This window comes from Crinia signifera, chromosome 6 (assembly GCF_055691185.1).
Source record: "Crinia signifera chromosome 6, ASM5569118v1, whole genome shotgun sequence".
Classification (NCBI taxonomy): domain Eukaryota; kingdom Metazoa; phylum Chordata; class Amphibia; order Anura; family Myobatrachidae; genus Crinia; species Crinia signifera.
Window position 1 is genome coordinate 275,142,502 of NC_139222.1, and position 15,294 is coordinate 275,157,795.

Sequence of the window (15,294 nt, forward strand, 5' to 3'; positions counted from 1 at the left end):
CTTGAAAGTGCATAAATGTCCCCCTCTGGCTGGTAGAACGGAATAGCACGTAAGCGTTATACAGTGCCATCTGGATGATATACACGGCCAGCTTCTTGTACCAGATTTTTGTTTTCCGCAGGGCACTGTACGGCTTCAGTACCTGATCTGAAAGATCCACTTCGCCCATGTACCTATTGTAATCTAGGATACAATTAGGTTTTGAAGTGTGGGTACTGGTACCTCGTACAGGGATGGAGGTGGTACTGTCTCCATGAATTGTTGTCAGTATAAGGACATCCCTCTTGTCCTTATATTTGACCAACAACATATTTTCGGTGCATATTCCCCTGCTTTCACCCCTTCTCATTACTTGGGCAATGTGCGTTTTTGGGAGGCCTCTTTGGTTCTTGCGCACAGTACCGCAAGCTGCTGTACCTCTTGAACCAAGGGCCTTAAACAGGGGGATGCTAGTGTAAAAGTTATCCACATAGAGGTGATAACCTTTATCCAGGAAGGGGTGCACTAAATCCCAGACAATTTTTCCACTAACACCTACGAGGGAGGGGGGGCATTCTGGCGGTTCAATTCTTGAATCCTTCCCTTCATATACCCTAAACCTGTGGGTGTACCCTGAGGTGCTTTCACACAGCTTATACATTTTTATGCCATACCTTGCCCTCTTACTGGGAAGGTACTGGCGGAATTTAACCCTTCCTTTAAAATGTATAAGGGACTCGTCTATGCAAATGAATTTATCTGGGATGTACATCTCAGCAAATTTGGCGCTGAAATGATCAATGACCGGCCTGACTTTAAATAGCCGGTCAAAGGTGGGATCATCTCTGGGTGGGCACAGTGTATTATCGGTGTAATGTAAAAATTTAAGGATTATCTCAAAACGAGTCCGGGTCATGGCCATACGGTAAAGTGGGGTGCTGTACAGAACATCTGTACTCCAATATTGCCTAATTTCTGGCTTTTTTACTATGCCCATATGAAACACCAGACCCCAAAACGTCATCATCTCTACTGCATCTACAGGGGTCCACCTAGCAAATGATGACGTGGGGTTTTGAGCAATAAACTGCTGGGCATATAAATTAGTTTGGTCCACCATTAAATTTATAAAATCATCAGAGAAAAATAATTTGAAAAAGTCAATTTCTCTGAGACCTGTGGAATCAAATTGGATTCCTGGGATGGCAAAAAATCAGGAACCTGGGGCTCAAAATTGTCTGGTGGTGGGGTCCATACAAGATCAATTATTGGGGGGGGTCTCAGCTGCTCTACGGGGGCGTCTTTGAGGGAGTCCCTCATCACTAGAGGAGGAAGAGGAGCTTAAGATGAATCCTTCAAATTCCCTGCTTGCCTCACTGGCTGTGTCAGAGTCAGAGGCAAGCATGGCATATGCCTCCTCCGCTGAATACATTCTTCTGGATGACTGGGATGACATTTGGGATGACATTTGGGATGCCATTTTTATTTTTGTGTTTCTGGTAGTGAAATGTTTCAACACGTGTATAGTGTAGGGGGGGTACAAACTTTATTTCAACACGGCGGGTATGTAGTGTGTAGTGTGTATGTAGTGCAGAAAAAAAAATACTTTATACAGGAATTAGATCCCAATAAAAAAAAAATTGAAGGGGTTAAAAAAAAAAAAAAAAAAGGTCCTGCGCCAAAAATTGAGCACAGATGTTGGTCAGTAACGTCCGTCACTGAACAGCGCTCAAAGGCAACAGGAATTTGATAAAAAAATAGATCAACCCTGTGCCGAAAAAGCTGATCAGTGATGTACGTCACTGATCAGCGCACAGTGGCCACAGGACACCCACAAAATCACAGTGTGTGCAAAAAAAAAAATTAAAAAAAGACCCCACAGCACCCTCAAAAAAAAAAAAAAGGTGATCAGTGATGCGACACTGATTACCAGTGAGGGGCAGCAGGTGCACAACCTTTGGTGCAACTGACAGTGCAACTGGCAGCAACTGACAGGTATACAGTATATAAAAAATAAACCCCTGCACCCCTAAAAAGTTGCTGATCAGCACATATATATTGATCAGCACAAAAGGGGGGGTAGCAGACACAAAATATAGCTCTCTCTATCACTCTCTGTCACTATCTCTCTCTATCTCTCTATCTCTCACTATCTATCACTATCTATCACTCTATGACACTGCAGCAGCAGCACTGACAGTTATATATATAAAAAAAAAACCTGCACCCCCAAAAAGGGGGGGTTGCAGACACAAAATATAGCACTCTCTATCACTCTCTGTCACTATCTCTCTCTATCTCTCACTATCTATCACTATCTATCACTCTATGACACTGCAGCAGCAGCACTGACAGTTATATATATAAAAAAAAAAAAACCTGCACCCCCAAAAAGGGGGGGTAGCAGACACAAAATATAGCACTCTCTATCACTCTCTGTCACTATCTCTCTCTATCTCTCACTATCTATCACTATCTATCACTCTATGACACTGCAGCAGCAGCACTGACAGTTATATATATAAAAAAAACCCTGCACCCCCAAAAAGGGGGGGTAGCAGACACAAAATATAGCACTCTCTGTCACTATCTCTCTCTATCTCTCTATCACACTGCAGCAGCAGCAGGAAGTCACAAGAAGTCAGATCCAGGAAGCATCCAGCACGCTACAAGCAGTGATCAGGTGATCAGGTGATCAAGTAAGTATTTTGCAAGGATCAGGTCAGTATATCTTGGCAGATAGGTACGGTGACCGCACTGCATGCAATTCCAGACCGGAATGGCGTCTGCAGTGCAGTCACCGTTAGTTTAAATCACCCTCCATGGCTGTGATTGGTCCGTCGGTCCGGCGAACCAATCACGGCATTTGGGGGCGGGTGGGGTGAGGTGGGGTGACACCAGTGTCACCCTTACACCCCGTGGTGATTGGTGCTGTACTTTACAGCACCAATCACCACCGATCCCTGTGTCACCGGCGAACGTTATTCGCCGGTACACAGAAAACGCTGTAATTGGCTGTTCACATTTGAACAGCCAATCACAGCGATCGCCGACGGGGGGGAGGCATCGCCACCCCCCCTGGGCATGCAGGGACATGTCTGCTGTCAGGGACAGCAGACATGTTTAAACTGTCACCGCGTCTATAGACGCGGTGACAGTTAAATGGCATGACGTACATTTATGCCATGTGTCGGGAAGTACATCCCGGCCATGACGTAAATGTACGTCAAATGTCGGGAAGGGGTTAAATGTGGCAAAGTAAGATGCATTACCTGCAACCACATAACAAATAGACTAACTAATATTGAACTAGCCAATGAGTCACTTAACATCAGGGGCTTTATTAACTGTGAAACGACCTACGTCATATACATGCTATCCTGCAGCTGTAATTTGAGATACGTAGGCAGGGCCACCAGGTCCCTCAAAAATCGGTTCCTGGAACACCGCATTTTGAGGGGCTATCAAATGCACAGTGTATCCAGACACTTTGGTGAATCACACAACAACGACCCGAGGTGCCTACAAATAACTGGTTTGGAAACCATACCTCGCACCAAACGAGGGGGAGATAGATACCGCACTCTCTGCAAACAGGAAATATATTGGACCTTCAAGGTCGATTGTCTATATCCCAGAGGCCTCAACGAGGCAATGGAATTAAATGTAGTCTTGTAGATCCATATACTCCTGTTGAAACCCTATCAGAATAACTTTCTAAAATTATTAGTCATTAGTCATTATTTCTATCTTTATCTATGTTCTGGATTTGTATTTAGAACAATATATGCTAATACCTCAAGAGGGCGCAATTGCGCTGGACTTCTATATGTTAACTATGTAAGAATAAATAAAGCTGATTGATATGTCTGCAATTACAGACTGGAGCATACTTCCTGGTTCCGCCTCGCTCTTACAAACATCTCTGAAACCATGGAGATGAACCTGATATTCCCGGAAGTGCTATAGAGTGTATAGATACAAAGAGGGTAGCGTGACGCGGTCACGCAGCGCCACCCGGTCACTCACATCATGGCCAATAGAAAAACAGCACTTCCGGCAAAATCAGGAAGTGACCAGGAAGTGGCTACCGGCAGGTGGAACGCATATGCGTTCCACCTGCGTAGCTTATTGTTTATATGGATTTCCAGTACTCATTTCTTCCTTCTCCATATAACCTCATCAACAGACTAATGATATTATCCAGGTAACGTCGAATAGAGTTAGATAAATGACTAAATATGTCCTCATAATGAATCTAAGATCGGACATATGACCTCCGACCCGGAAGCATTAAAACATGTTTTATTGTTTTTTCTTTCAATTTCTGCATTTGCCATGTGTATATTAATGAAATAAGAATACCATATAGTGTGTATATAGATTTACCTGTCTCCTGTTCAAAGTAAATAATAAAACTGTGAATTTTAGAGCTAATTACACTAATTGAATGCCAATTGGCCACCAACTACTGGGGGTATTTATACTGCCACCCACCACACCAGAAGGCACCTTTGAAAAAGCCACAAGCTAGTGGCGAAACGCGTCAGTTGCAGCCCCTCATCTCTGTGTTATTGGATCGCATATTGACTACCATCATCTGCCGTTTGGGAACATCACCTTCTTTCCCTTCTGGGACCCTTCACCAATACAGAACTCCAGGTGAGCCCTGCCATTCCCAGCCACCTGTGGAGACTGTGTCCCTTCCCCAACAGGACCGACAATTGGGTCCCAAAATCCTCTCCATCCACCAGAGTGACCAGGGTGAACAGCCATCCACACCTCCAGGCGAGCCACCAACATCACAGCCACCTGTCTGAGGTCCAGGATCCCCATACAAGTGTCACATTTGGAGAACCAACACCCTTCCCTTCCACTCGTGTGTGCTAAAACAGCAGTGACTTTCACCCAAACAAATCACACACAGGGGACTTTCATTGCATGGGTACAGAGTGCCCCAAATTCTCCTCAAATACCCTTGAAAGGCCCAGGATAAAGGGACCAATCCGGAACCCCCCTCACTGACCCCTCCAGCGGCATCAAGCAGACCTCCGCGACATAGTGAGGACCAGTGAACCGGTACCCCACCAACTTCCATCTTGTCCCACTTGGCAGACCACTCATTGATAAGTGCACTTACCAACTGGACAGACAAAACTTGGGCATTAGCCCAGGTGCTTCTCTCGATCCAACCACAGAGTGAGACCAATTTTACTTATTTTTATTTCCATTTTTATTGTATGTTTTCATTGTATATTCATGTCATGTAATTGTGTTAAAAACGTCATTTTAATTGGTATATAAAGGTATTTTACATTCAACCATAATTGTGTTCATTGTAACTCCAGCGCTGCTTTTCTGTATATTACGCACTGGAATAATGCCTGCTAAGCCAACCAACTGCGTCAAAGCCTTCCCTGTCTGGCCATGCACTAAAATGAATAACATGATTATTGCTCTGCTCAGGAAAAACAACTAGCCGTGGAACAAATCCATTTTTTGGGATAATTTCCGTTCTCACTCTTGACCTGGTTCTGATGCAGGAAAACACCTTCAGATTTATCAGCATGTGCGGACAAGCTCTGGATAGAAAATCTGGAAAAACAAAAAGGCAAAAGTGAGTTGTAATTGAAAACATCAGAGGGAGCACTACTACTAATATTTACAACAGCAGGAGTGATATTCCCATAATCCTATTGCACACAAATATACACAGTAAAGACTATACCCATTTTGTAGTAAAATACTGTTATACGCAAGACACTGACTGTAGTCACCAAATCTTTGAACTCTTAAAGTCAAATATTGTATACTGTATACAGTGCTTAAAGTGGTCCTGGTGAGGTGGTGGAACTCAATTACCCCGCCCCCTCTCTCATATGACAGCAAGGGCGGGTGCAGTGGCGTAACTACCTAATATGCCCCCCCCCCCGCAAATTTTTCATCGCCCCTCCCCTTGCCCTCCTCCCCTCTGCGCCCCCCCCCCCTTCATGCCCGTACCTGCCTGGCCGAATCTGCGGTCACAGTCCCGTCACCGGCTCCTGCTGCTATAATGAAAACTGACTCTTAGAAAATGGCTGCCCCATACTGCAGACAGAAAACTGTCTGCATTATGGGGGCAGCCATTTTCTAAGTGACAGTCTTCATTATAGCAGCAGGAGCCGGCGCCGGGAGACGGGACCATGGCGGCAAGACAGTAGCGGGTAACTATAGCCCCGCAGACCCCCGGCGCCCACATGTTCTCTGCGCCTCCCCGCCACCGCGGGGGCTGCGGAGGTATAGCTACACCACTGGGTGGGTGCATGGGTGTTCAGCACCCCCCTGCAAGCTTTAAATTTATGGCCTATCCCACACACAAATTAAGAGAATAATGCAAACGGAACAGTGTGCGCCAAAGGCGCGCAGCAAAAAATTAGGGCATGGCTTGGTGGGACAGGGGATTATTCACACCATTACACATTATGCCCCACACCGTAATGCCCAGTACACAACATGCTACACACTGCAATGTCCATTGTACATTATGCCACACACCATAACGCCCATTACACAATATGCCACACACGGTAATGCCAATTAAATATTATTATAATTTTATTTATAAGGTGCCACAAGTGTTTCGCAGGTCCATACAAAGGAACAGTACAGGGAGACAAAACTTGGCATAACATAGAATAAATAACAAAAATAGAGTACAAATACAGAGCGCCACAGTTCAATACACATTACAGCTTAAATATAAGTAGTGAGGACTCAATCATCATACAACTAGAGGCTTGAGGCCAATGATGGAGATGAGTATGCGGTCGAAGGTGGTCACTGAGTGTTTGAGTATAAGAGACCTGTGAGTGAAATGTGAAGAGAAGAGGGCTTTGACAACAGGAGGGAAGAGGGCCCTCAGAGGAGCTTACAATCTAGTAGGAAGGGGAGACAGACAGATTACAGAGAGGTGCAAGCAAGTGGGTGGTGTCTAGATAGCAGGATGTAAACAGGCAAGGGGTTGGGGAACCAGCTAGTTTATGCAGTGGAAGGGTACGCTTTGATGAATAGGTGAAGTTTCAGTGCCCGTTTGAAGCTTTGCAAGGTCGGGGAGAGTCCAATGGAGTGAGGGAGTGCGTTCCACTGAAGGGGTGCAGCACGGGCAAATTCCTGTACTCTAGCGTGGGAAGCAGTGATCAAGGTACAGGAGAGGTGTACCGTAGAGGGTGGGAGGGTGTGTGAATGAAGATTAGGTTAGAAATATATGGAGCAATGGAATTTCAAACACCACATACTGTATGTGAGTATGTGGTGTTTGAAAAGGATTCTGTAGGGGAATGGGAGCCAGTGCAGATTTTGTTGAAGGGGAGCGGCAGAATTAGAGCGGTGGGAGAGGTAGATAAGCCTGGCTGCAGAGTTGAGGACAGATTGGAGAGGAGCCAGTTGGGATCGAGTGAGGCTGGTGAGGAGAACATTGCAGTAGTCGAGCCGTGAGATGACCAGTGAGTGGATGATAAGCTTAGTTGCACTCTGTGAGAGAAAAGGCCTGATGCGAGCAATCGGCGCTCAAAAGAAAGTGCTAATCAAGTGCTTGCATCAATTTAGTAAATATTTAATAAAAATTTCAAAAACATACAGACATAATACATAAAATATGAAAACTAAAAAATGTATGAATAAATTGAATGATTAATAGCAATGGACCTGTTAGGAGAGAATGTGATTTGTATAGTCACCAGCACTATGTTGATAGGACCTGCACTGATCCAGGGGCTTGTGTCCATATAATGTCCAAAGAGGGTCCGTGTGGATGTGACCGTTTGATGGAAAATCCTAATGGATGCCTTAGAGGTTGGCCCGTTGGCAAAGAGGATGTTATTATAGCCAGCCCGGGGTATCCTTTCAGTTGAAATGGCAATCCAGAAGTCCAAGGTTTCTCACGGTCTCAATGGATCAGGTTAGGACGGGATCAGAAGAAGATGGAGCAGGTGGTCAGCATTTAATTGTTAGGACTTGATTTATATCTCTCTCAAAATGGAGTCCAGCAAACACCAAGTCCTAACAAGGAAATGCTGACCACCAGAAGGGAGAGACACGGAGACGGTCTAAGGGAGAGAAAAGGAGTGACAGAGACAGGCAGACAGATAGGAAGTAAGAGAGATATTAGGGGAAGAGATAGAGATAAATACAGGTGAGACAGAGAGATGGATTGAGATGGATGAGAGAAAGAGGGGCCAGGGGGAAGAGTGAGCAGAGAAGAGAGTGGGTGGAGGGGGGGAGGGGGGAGATATGGAGGGGGATGGGGGATGAGGGTGAAGATGGGGGATGAGAAGTGGGGCTGATGGAGGTTAAGAGCGGAGGACAAGGAGGGGGAATGAGGATGAGTAAGACAAGGGGGTGAGGGAGGATGAAAAGAGGGACAACAAGTGGGAGAACCAGGGAGGGATGAGGGGGATGGAGGATTAAGATGGGGAGGACGAGTAGGATGGCCAATGGAGTGTCGAGGAGGGAGGATGGGGGGGAAATAGTAAGACAAATGGGGGAGTGATGACATGGGTGGATGAGATGGGGGACAAGAAGGATGAGGGGGGCAGGAGGAAGGATGATGATGATGGGTAAGAAAGAAGAACATTTCTCCTAATAATTACACCTCTCCCCCTTCCTGCAGTACAGATGGGACTGTGCTCTGTCACTCTTTCTGCCTTGTCAGTAAAAGTGCTTTTACCTTCAGGACAGTGGAACTGCTGCCACTGCCTCTGCTTCTTCAGCCACCCAGGCGCTGTCTTATCCCAGCGCCAGTTCCCCCGCTGCCTTAGGCCAGCGCTGCCTCTGCCTAGCTCCATGTCCTCCGCTGCTCAGCCCAGCACCGTCTCCTCTGCCCGAATCCCCCGCGGCGTTGCCTCCGCCCAGAGCTGTGTCTTCCACTTCTGGATCCCCCGCTTCTTCTGTGCTTGGTCCTCCGCTGCCTCATGCTGTGCCACAGTGCTGTGTCTTCCGCGACGGGTCCTATCACTCAGTGGCCACCTGCTCTCGCTCCCACCAACGCTGCAAGGGTCCTTTTATTGTCCCAATTTTTTGTATGTGGCCATAACATCAGAACACATGGGAGCTACATCAAGTGTGTACACATACAGTATGATCGGGACAGCAGCACAGCCTTACCTCAGCTGTACCTGTGCTCCAACAGTGGGGTCTCTGCTAGCAGATCTAACCTGCACAGCGTAGATCTGCCGGCTCCCAGCAGCTGTCCCTAGTCATAGATCTGCCACTGATCCCCGCTCCATCTATATCACGTATGATAGCAGTCCGGTGAGTGGAGCACTGACAGGTCCTGTCAGATTCCTGCTACACTTGTTTACAGCAGAGATCCTGGACATCAGCCCGTGCCGGGGGTGACGGAGACAGCCGGACATCCTAGGGCAGCATATTGCTGCAATTTCAAATTAGGGATGGCCATCGACCATGGATGATTCAAAATCATCGATGGTTCATGGCTGATGTCGAATACTTTTGCCATCGATGGGGGAGTACCAGATGGTTTCCCTCCATCGATGGAATAGCAAAACGATGTTTTGCTTCTTTTTTTTTTCCAAAGTGCTGGGACACGGAGCATAGCTCCGCCCTCCGACACCCGCGAAGCCCCGCCTCTGTGTTTTTGATTGGCCCACAGGCCAATCAATCAAAACACAATGGATGACCATCAAGATGTAAAAATATCGATGGTCATCCATTGCATAGTTAAGCACTATCAATGGCCAAGTGCCGAATTGCCATCGATGGCAACCATCGATGGCAACGATGGCCATCCCTATTTCAAATGTAATGCTAGTGCCGCTCGGCCACTTGGCAGCCAATCAGGAGGCACTGCGGCCAGTAAACAAACTCCGATTGGCTCTGCAGCTGGTGCTGTTTGTAGATGGCTGCCCGGCTCGTTCCTCACTTGAGACACTGTACTCATTACTACCGTGCATAATGGTCGGGCCAGCCCTGCAGTCAGCGGACGGAGGCAGAACCGTTCCATCTCCAAAATGGAACTCTGGCTCACTTTATCCCCTGACTGTATATATAGCTCTGTGGTTGACAAACGCGCTTCTCAAGGTAACCCAACAGTCCAGATTTGAAGGATATAAATTAGGCACAGGTGATTACAGTACCTTAAAATTTTATTACACAAATTTGTGCACAAGCAGGGATATCCCTAAAACCTGGACTGCTGAGGTGCCATGAGGATGGCTTTTGGGAACCACTGATATAGACATATATATACCACTGGTGCTGCAGTCAGGACAGAACAGAACACACAGTAGGATTGGTAATGATGCCTAAAATACAGTCACTTACAGCTGCTCATTGTATAATGTTCCATTGGTCCAGGTCCAGTCATTCTGCTCACTGCTCCACCTTACACCAATCCAATGATTGTCTATGCCCTTAAATCTGTACAGAAATCTCTGTTGGGAATAGAAGACATAATATATTAGATGAATATCAGCTGCTCACAGATCTATAACATGTAGTAACGTGATGTAACATGGCAGAGAGGCTTCGTGGTTGTGAATGAATGCACACAGGGCCTGATTCAGTATGTATCACTAATCTGAGAAATGGTAGGTGACTGCAAGTACAAAGCCACCACCCAGGCTGAAATATAAAATGCCTCAGTGATCACAATGTTCACAAATCCCAGAACATGAAAGAGAACCTGTCAAATTGTGAGTCTTAAGGACCCCATACACAGGTCCAAATTGTCCCAGGCACAAATTGGACCTGTGTTTTCTTGAACTCCCCCCGGCATCTCCACGGGATTGCTCTATCTGATTTGGCACTGGATGTGCCCTGAGGAAGCCGACACACTGTTGAAATGCGCATAGGCACGCGATGTAGGCTAGCTCAGAAATGATGAAAAAAAGTCTTTGAGATATTAGGAATGTCTTCATGTACCCCTATATGAGGGACAGACGGTAATAGCAGATAATCCCTCTTTGTGCTGACATGCCGCACACCAGTATCAGGTGAAGCGGTCAGTGCGCTCAGGCTGCACGAGGTGAGGCATAAGACGCCAACTGCGGCGTGAAGCGGTGTACAACCATGTGTACCTGAGTAATGGCGCTGAGACACCACATGCCAATATTCAGTGTGCTCCGGCTGCTCGAGGTGGGACACGGAAGCCAACTGCAGCGTAGAGCATTATACAAAAAGTGCACGCAATTAAAAGCGCAAAAAACACTGAATAATTTACATATAAACTGTACTTGGTGACACAAGCATATTAATATTAAACAAAAATGCTGAAAGCCCAGAGATTGGTTTATATGTAAAAAACGGAGTACTGCAATAAATGTGTTAATGTGTGATAAAGCTACATATTAAATATCGGATATTATCAAGGCGATATCAATGAGAGTATGATTCACACCTGGCTATATGTAATATTGAAGCAGTATTTGGGAGTACACTACCTATCAAACCCAATATAAGGGACACAGTATTCAGACCACTCAGTGGTGGTAAGAACTGTATTGAATTATAATAATAATAATAATCATAGTGTGAAAAATTACTGTATTTCACTACAAACTTAACAGACCATAAATAACTAATTGTATTCATCTGTTTTTAACAGTGTTGCCCAAGAAATAGTGTGACATTGTATCTAAAGAATAGAGTTTTGAAACAACACAAATACTAGCAAATATAATAGTGTTGCACCATTGTAGAGACTTATGCTGCTTTCACACCACAAAACCTGCTTAGACCAGGTATTTAAAACTTCGAAAAAATGGGATATCAAACCAGTGGCGCAATAAATAATACTTAAAGTTTGTGTGTCCGGACTCTTCCCGGTGTGACAATGATGATGCTCCGGTAGGTCGGGTTTATCCAGGTGAAGGTGATGAACGTGGAAAAAATATAATAAACAAAAATTAGAATACTGTGTGTGTGTCTATTTATTATAAACGCTCAGTGGCGTAGTGTTAATTATATATATGGAGAGCGTTTAGATGCCCCTTAGACGTACCAGAACTCACGTGGGTTCAAGATGGTACTCCTCTTATAAAGGTTTCTTTACTTGGTTAACCGAAGGGGGATGTAACTTCTCCAGATCAATATGTGCATAAACCGTGATGATTCCGTGGTAACTCGGAAAAATAGAAAAGTGTCTGAGGTCTAGAGTCTCAAATATATATAGGTACAGTAGATAGTGTGAGAGCTGTGTAAGTACAAAAACCTAAACAGCGTACCTCACTTACTAGAAGAAAAGAGGAGATACATATGTAAAGGTATCTTTATGTAGTGGGGGAAAGCGTACCCCTACTCACGATGTTTCGCGGGATTTTCAAACCTATAGAGGTTTCTTTTCTTGTGCAGTATCTCACTGAATAGGTATTATCGATAGACGGATGGATCCCAGTGTTTTCACAGTTGCTCAGGGAAAAAGGAAAATTTGTCTGAGAACTATGGTCTCATCATAAGTGTATATAATAGATGATGTGAGGGCTGTATAAGTACGGCAGAGCTTAAACAGCGTACCTCACTTACTCAAAAGGAAGGAAGGGTACACATATAAAGGTGTCTTTGTAGGCTAAAAGGAAAGCGTACCCCTACTCACGATGTTTTAAGGGGTTTTCAAACCTATAAAGGTTTCTTTTCTAGCACGGTGTCTCACTGGTTTGGTATCATTGATGAGATATGGAACTCACAGATTTTCAAATTCGTTGTTCCCAGGTGCATAGAATATAAAGAAATTTCACCAATATAAGGAAATATCCTTTTAGATTCAATATAGATGTTTACAACACCATAATATGGTGGCGTACCTTACTCACCCCTTTTGGTAGGGGGCAGAAAGCCCATAAAGGTTTCTTTTATCCAAAGGCCAGTTCAAGGTAAAAAACTCCACAAAATTTAATAGATAAAATAGTACAGAAGTCCCATGGGCAGTTCATAAGGACATACACAGAAGCATAAAATCCAAAGGTTCACAAAAGATGATCCAAAAACAATTTCCCCAAAAATATTTTAAAAAACAAAAAACAAAAAATACTGTTAAAAAGGTTCAATATACATACATCCGGAAGTGTGGCTGCTCACTTATCTCTGGCACGATCAACGCGTTTCGGTCTTGATGACCTTTATCAAGGTATTTAAAACGTTTTTTTTTTTTTTAATTGGTCAGGGCAAGTTTAACCTTTTTCACATCGCATGTGAACTACCTGTTCTAAAGCAGGTTTGCGGTGTGAAAGCAACAGTTCTGTGCTGCTGTGCCCTCCACTGAAGTCTCTCTCTGGTGCTGGGGGATACTGCAGGAGATCTGTGCATCTGGCCGGCGGTAACACGTTACACGGGGAGCCTGATAGGCAGCATGAGAGAGGTTGGTGCACTCACGGAGTGAGCATACTCAGGCCAATAGCAGAGAGAGAGGAATGAGAGATCTGCTGACACTGGCTGGCTGCTGGAGGTAAATGGGGGAGGGATACTACCCCCCTCATACCCCCGTATCCCCCAGTACCTGAGGCAGGGTACACTGAGCATTAGCTGGTCCTCTCTGAGCCAGCGCAGTGCATTTTTAATGAGTCGACCGCTCATTACATATGTGCATATGTAATGAGTGGCCGGCTCATTAATATGCACGGTGCTGGGGACCAATAGTGCTCACTGCTGCCTGGGTACCGTTTCAGACCCGTTCAGATAGCAAAAAAACAGGTCTGAAACGGGTAGGACCCTGCTTTTTTACTGTAAATTCGCTCTGGACCTTTTAGAATGCACATACAGTATTACCGTTTTGAAACGGTAAAAAATGGCAATATACCGGTTAATATGTGCGGTCTGAAAGGGGCAAAAGAAAACCTGACTAAAGACCCATACATACAATACGATGTCTTCTTATGATGATGAACGACCCCATTATAAATCACCTCCTGAACAACCCAGAATGACTTTGTTCAGGGTCATTTAGGAGGTGAATCTTTTAACATCGTCACCTAACACAACACCTGACTTAGAATTAAAGGTGCAGCTGTCACAGGTTACAGATAAATTCTAAGTCAGGTGTTGTGTTAGGTGACTGCCTCGTCTTTAAAAGCCATAAGGCACTTGGCAGGTGAGCTTTAAACCAGGAAAAAAACACATGTCCACTTTAGCTATGATGTGTCCGCAGTTGGCAGGCTCTTGAGAGACTATTGTTAGTGTATGACTTGCAGTGAAATGGGGTCCCTTGGCGATGGGCTGCAAGCTTAAATGCATTGATGAATTCATGAACTAAAACCCCATTATTTATTTGATTAATTGTATACTAAGGTGAGTTAGTTCATTATGGAGAGTGTTGAGTCCCTGTATTTGTATTTATTAGAGCATGTGGTCACAGGCCACTTCACCCCAACCTGGGAATGGCGAGTGCTGTTTGCACCCCATTCGCAGGGATGGCGAGTGTTGTGGTACTCTGTATGTGTATATATATATATATATATCTGACGAATATATATATATATCTGACGAAGTCTGACGACGAAACGAGTTGGGGCGTGGCCAGAGTGACGCTAGACTATCCCCACTGACCGGGCTAGGGAGAAGCCGCCGGGACCCGTGCAAGCACCGACACTGCTGGACACTGTGGTGTGTCGCGCCGAGAGGTTCCGTGAGTCTGTAAAATCCATCTGCTGACGGCAGGCTAACTCTTGTAGCTGATGTGCCAGTGGGCTATTGTTTTGAACCATGTGGTATTAAGTCCACACCTGACGAACTGTCTGGTACGGACGCTCTATTTATTTTAAACGGATTGTTTATTTGTCTTTTTAAAAAATTAAAAAGGTACTACACCATAGGCGCCCCCTTTGCTCTTTTGTTCCAGATTGTTTGCTCTTGTGCCCTGGGATCGGGCATCTGCATTGGGGAGCTGCTGTCCATAACCAAGGATAAGTGTACCAACACCTGAGTCTGGGACAATCAACTCAGAAGAACCCAGTGAAGGGTTAAATTGACTGCAGGTGTCAGCGCACCACAGCTAATCTTTTGTTTGCATATATATATATATATATACATATATATATATATATACATACATATACACACACACAGGTATGTATATATATATATATATATATATACATATACACACACACACACAGGTATATGTATATATATGTTTACATCCTGCTATCTAACCACCACCCACTTGCTTGCACCTCTTGTAATCTGTCTGTCTCCCCTTCCTACTAGATTGTAAGCTCCTCCGAGCAGGGCCCTCTTCCCTCCTGTTGTCAAAGCCCTCTTCTCTTCACATTTCACTCACAGCTCTCCTTTACTCCAACACTCAGTGACCATCTTCATACTCATCTC

General features: G+C 45.0%; 1 protein-coding gene across 4 annotated transcripts in view; it reads right to left on the minus strand.

The window, feature by feature from the left end:
• Nucleotides 1–5,223: 5,223 nt before the first annotated feature.
• The window catches only part of LOC146009368 (C-type lectin domain family 2 member A-like), a 70,477-nt gene continuing 60,406 nt past the window's right edge, over nucleotides 5,224–15,294 (minus strand). For all 4 annotated transcript variants that reach the window (XM_083149672.1, XM_083149670.1, XM_083149669.1 and 1 more), the window contains 2 exons: nucleotides 10,300–10,409; nucleotides 5,224–5,574 (listed from right to left, as the gene is read on the minus strand). In XM_083149672.1, coding sequence (XP_083005798.1) covers nucleotides 5,442–5,574; nucleotides 10,300–10,409 — 243 coding nt within the window. In that variant the 3' untranslated portion in view covers nucleotides 5,224–5,441. The remainder of the gene's footprint in view (nucleotides 5,575–10,299; nucleotides 10,410–15,294) is intronic.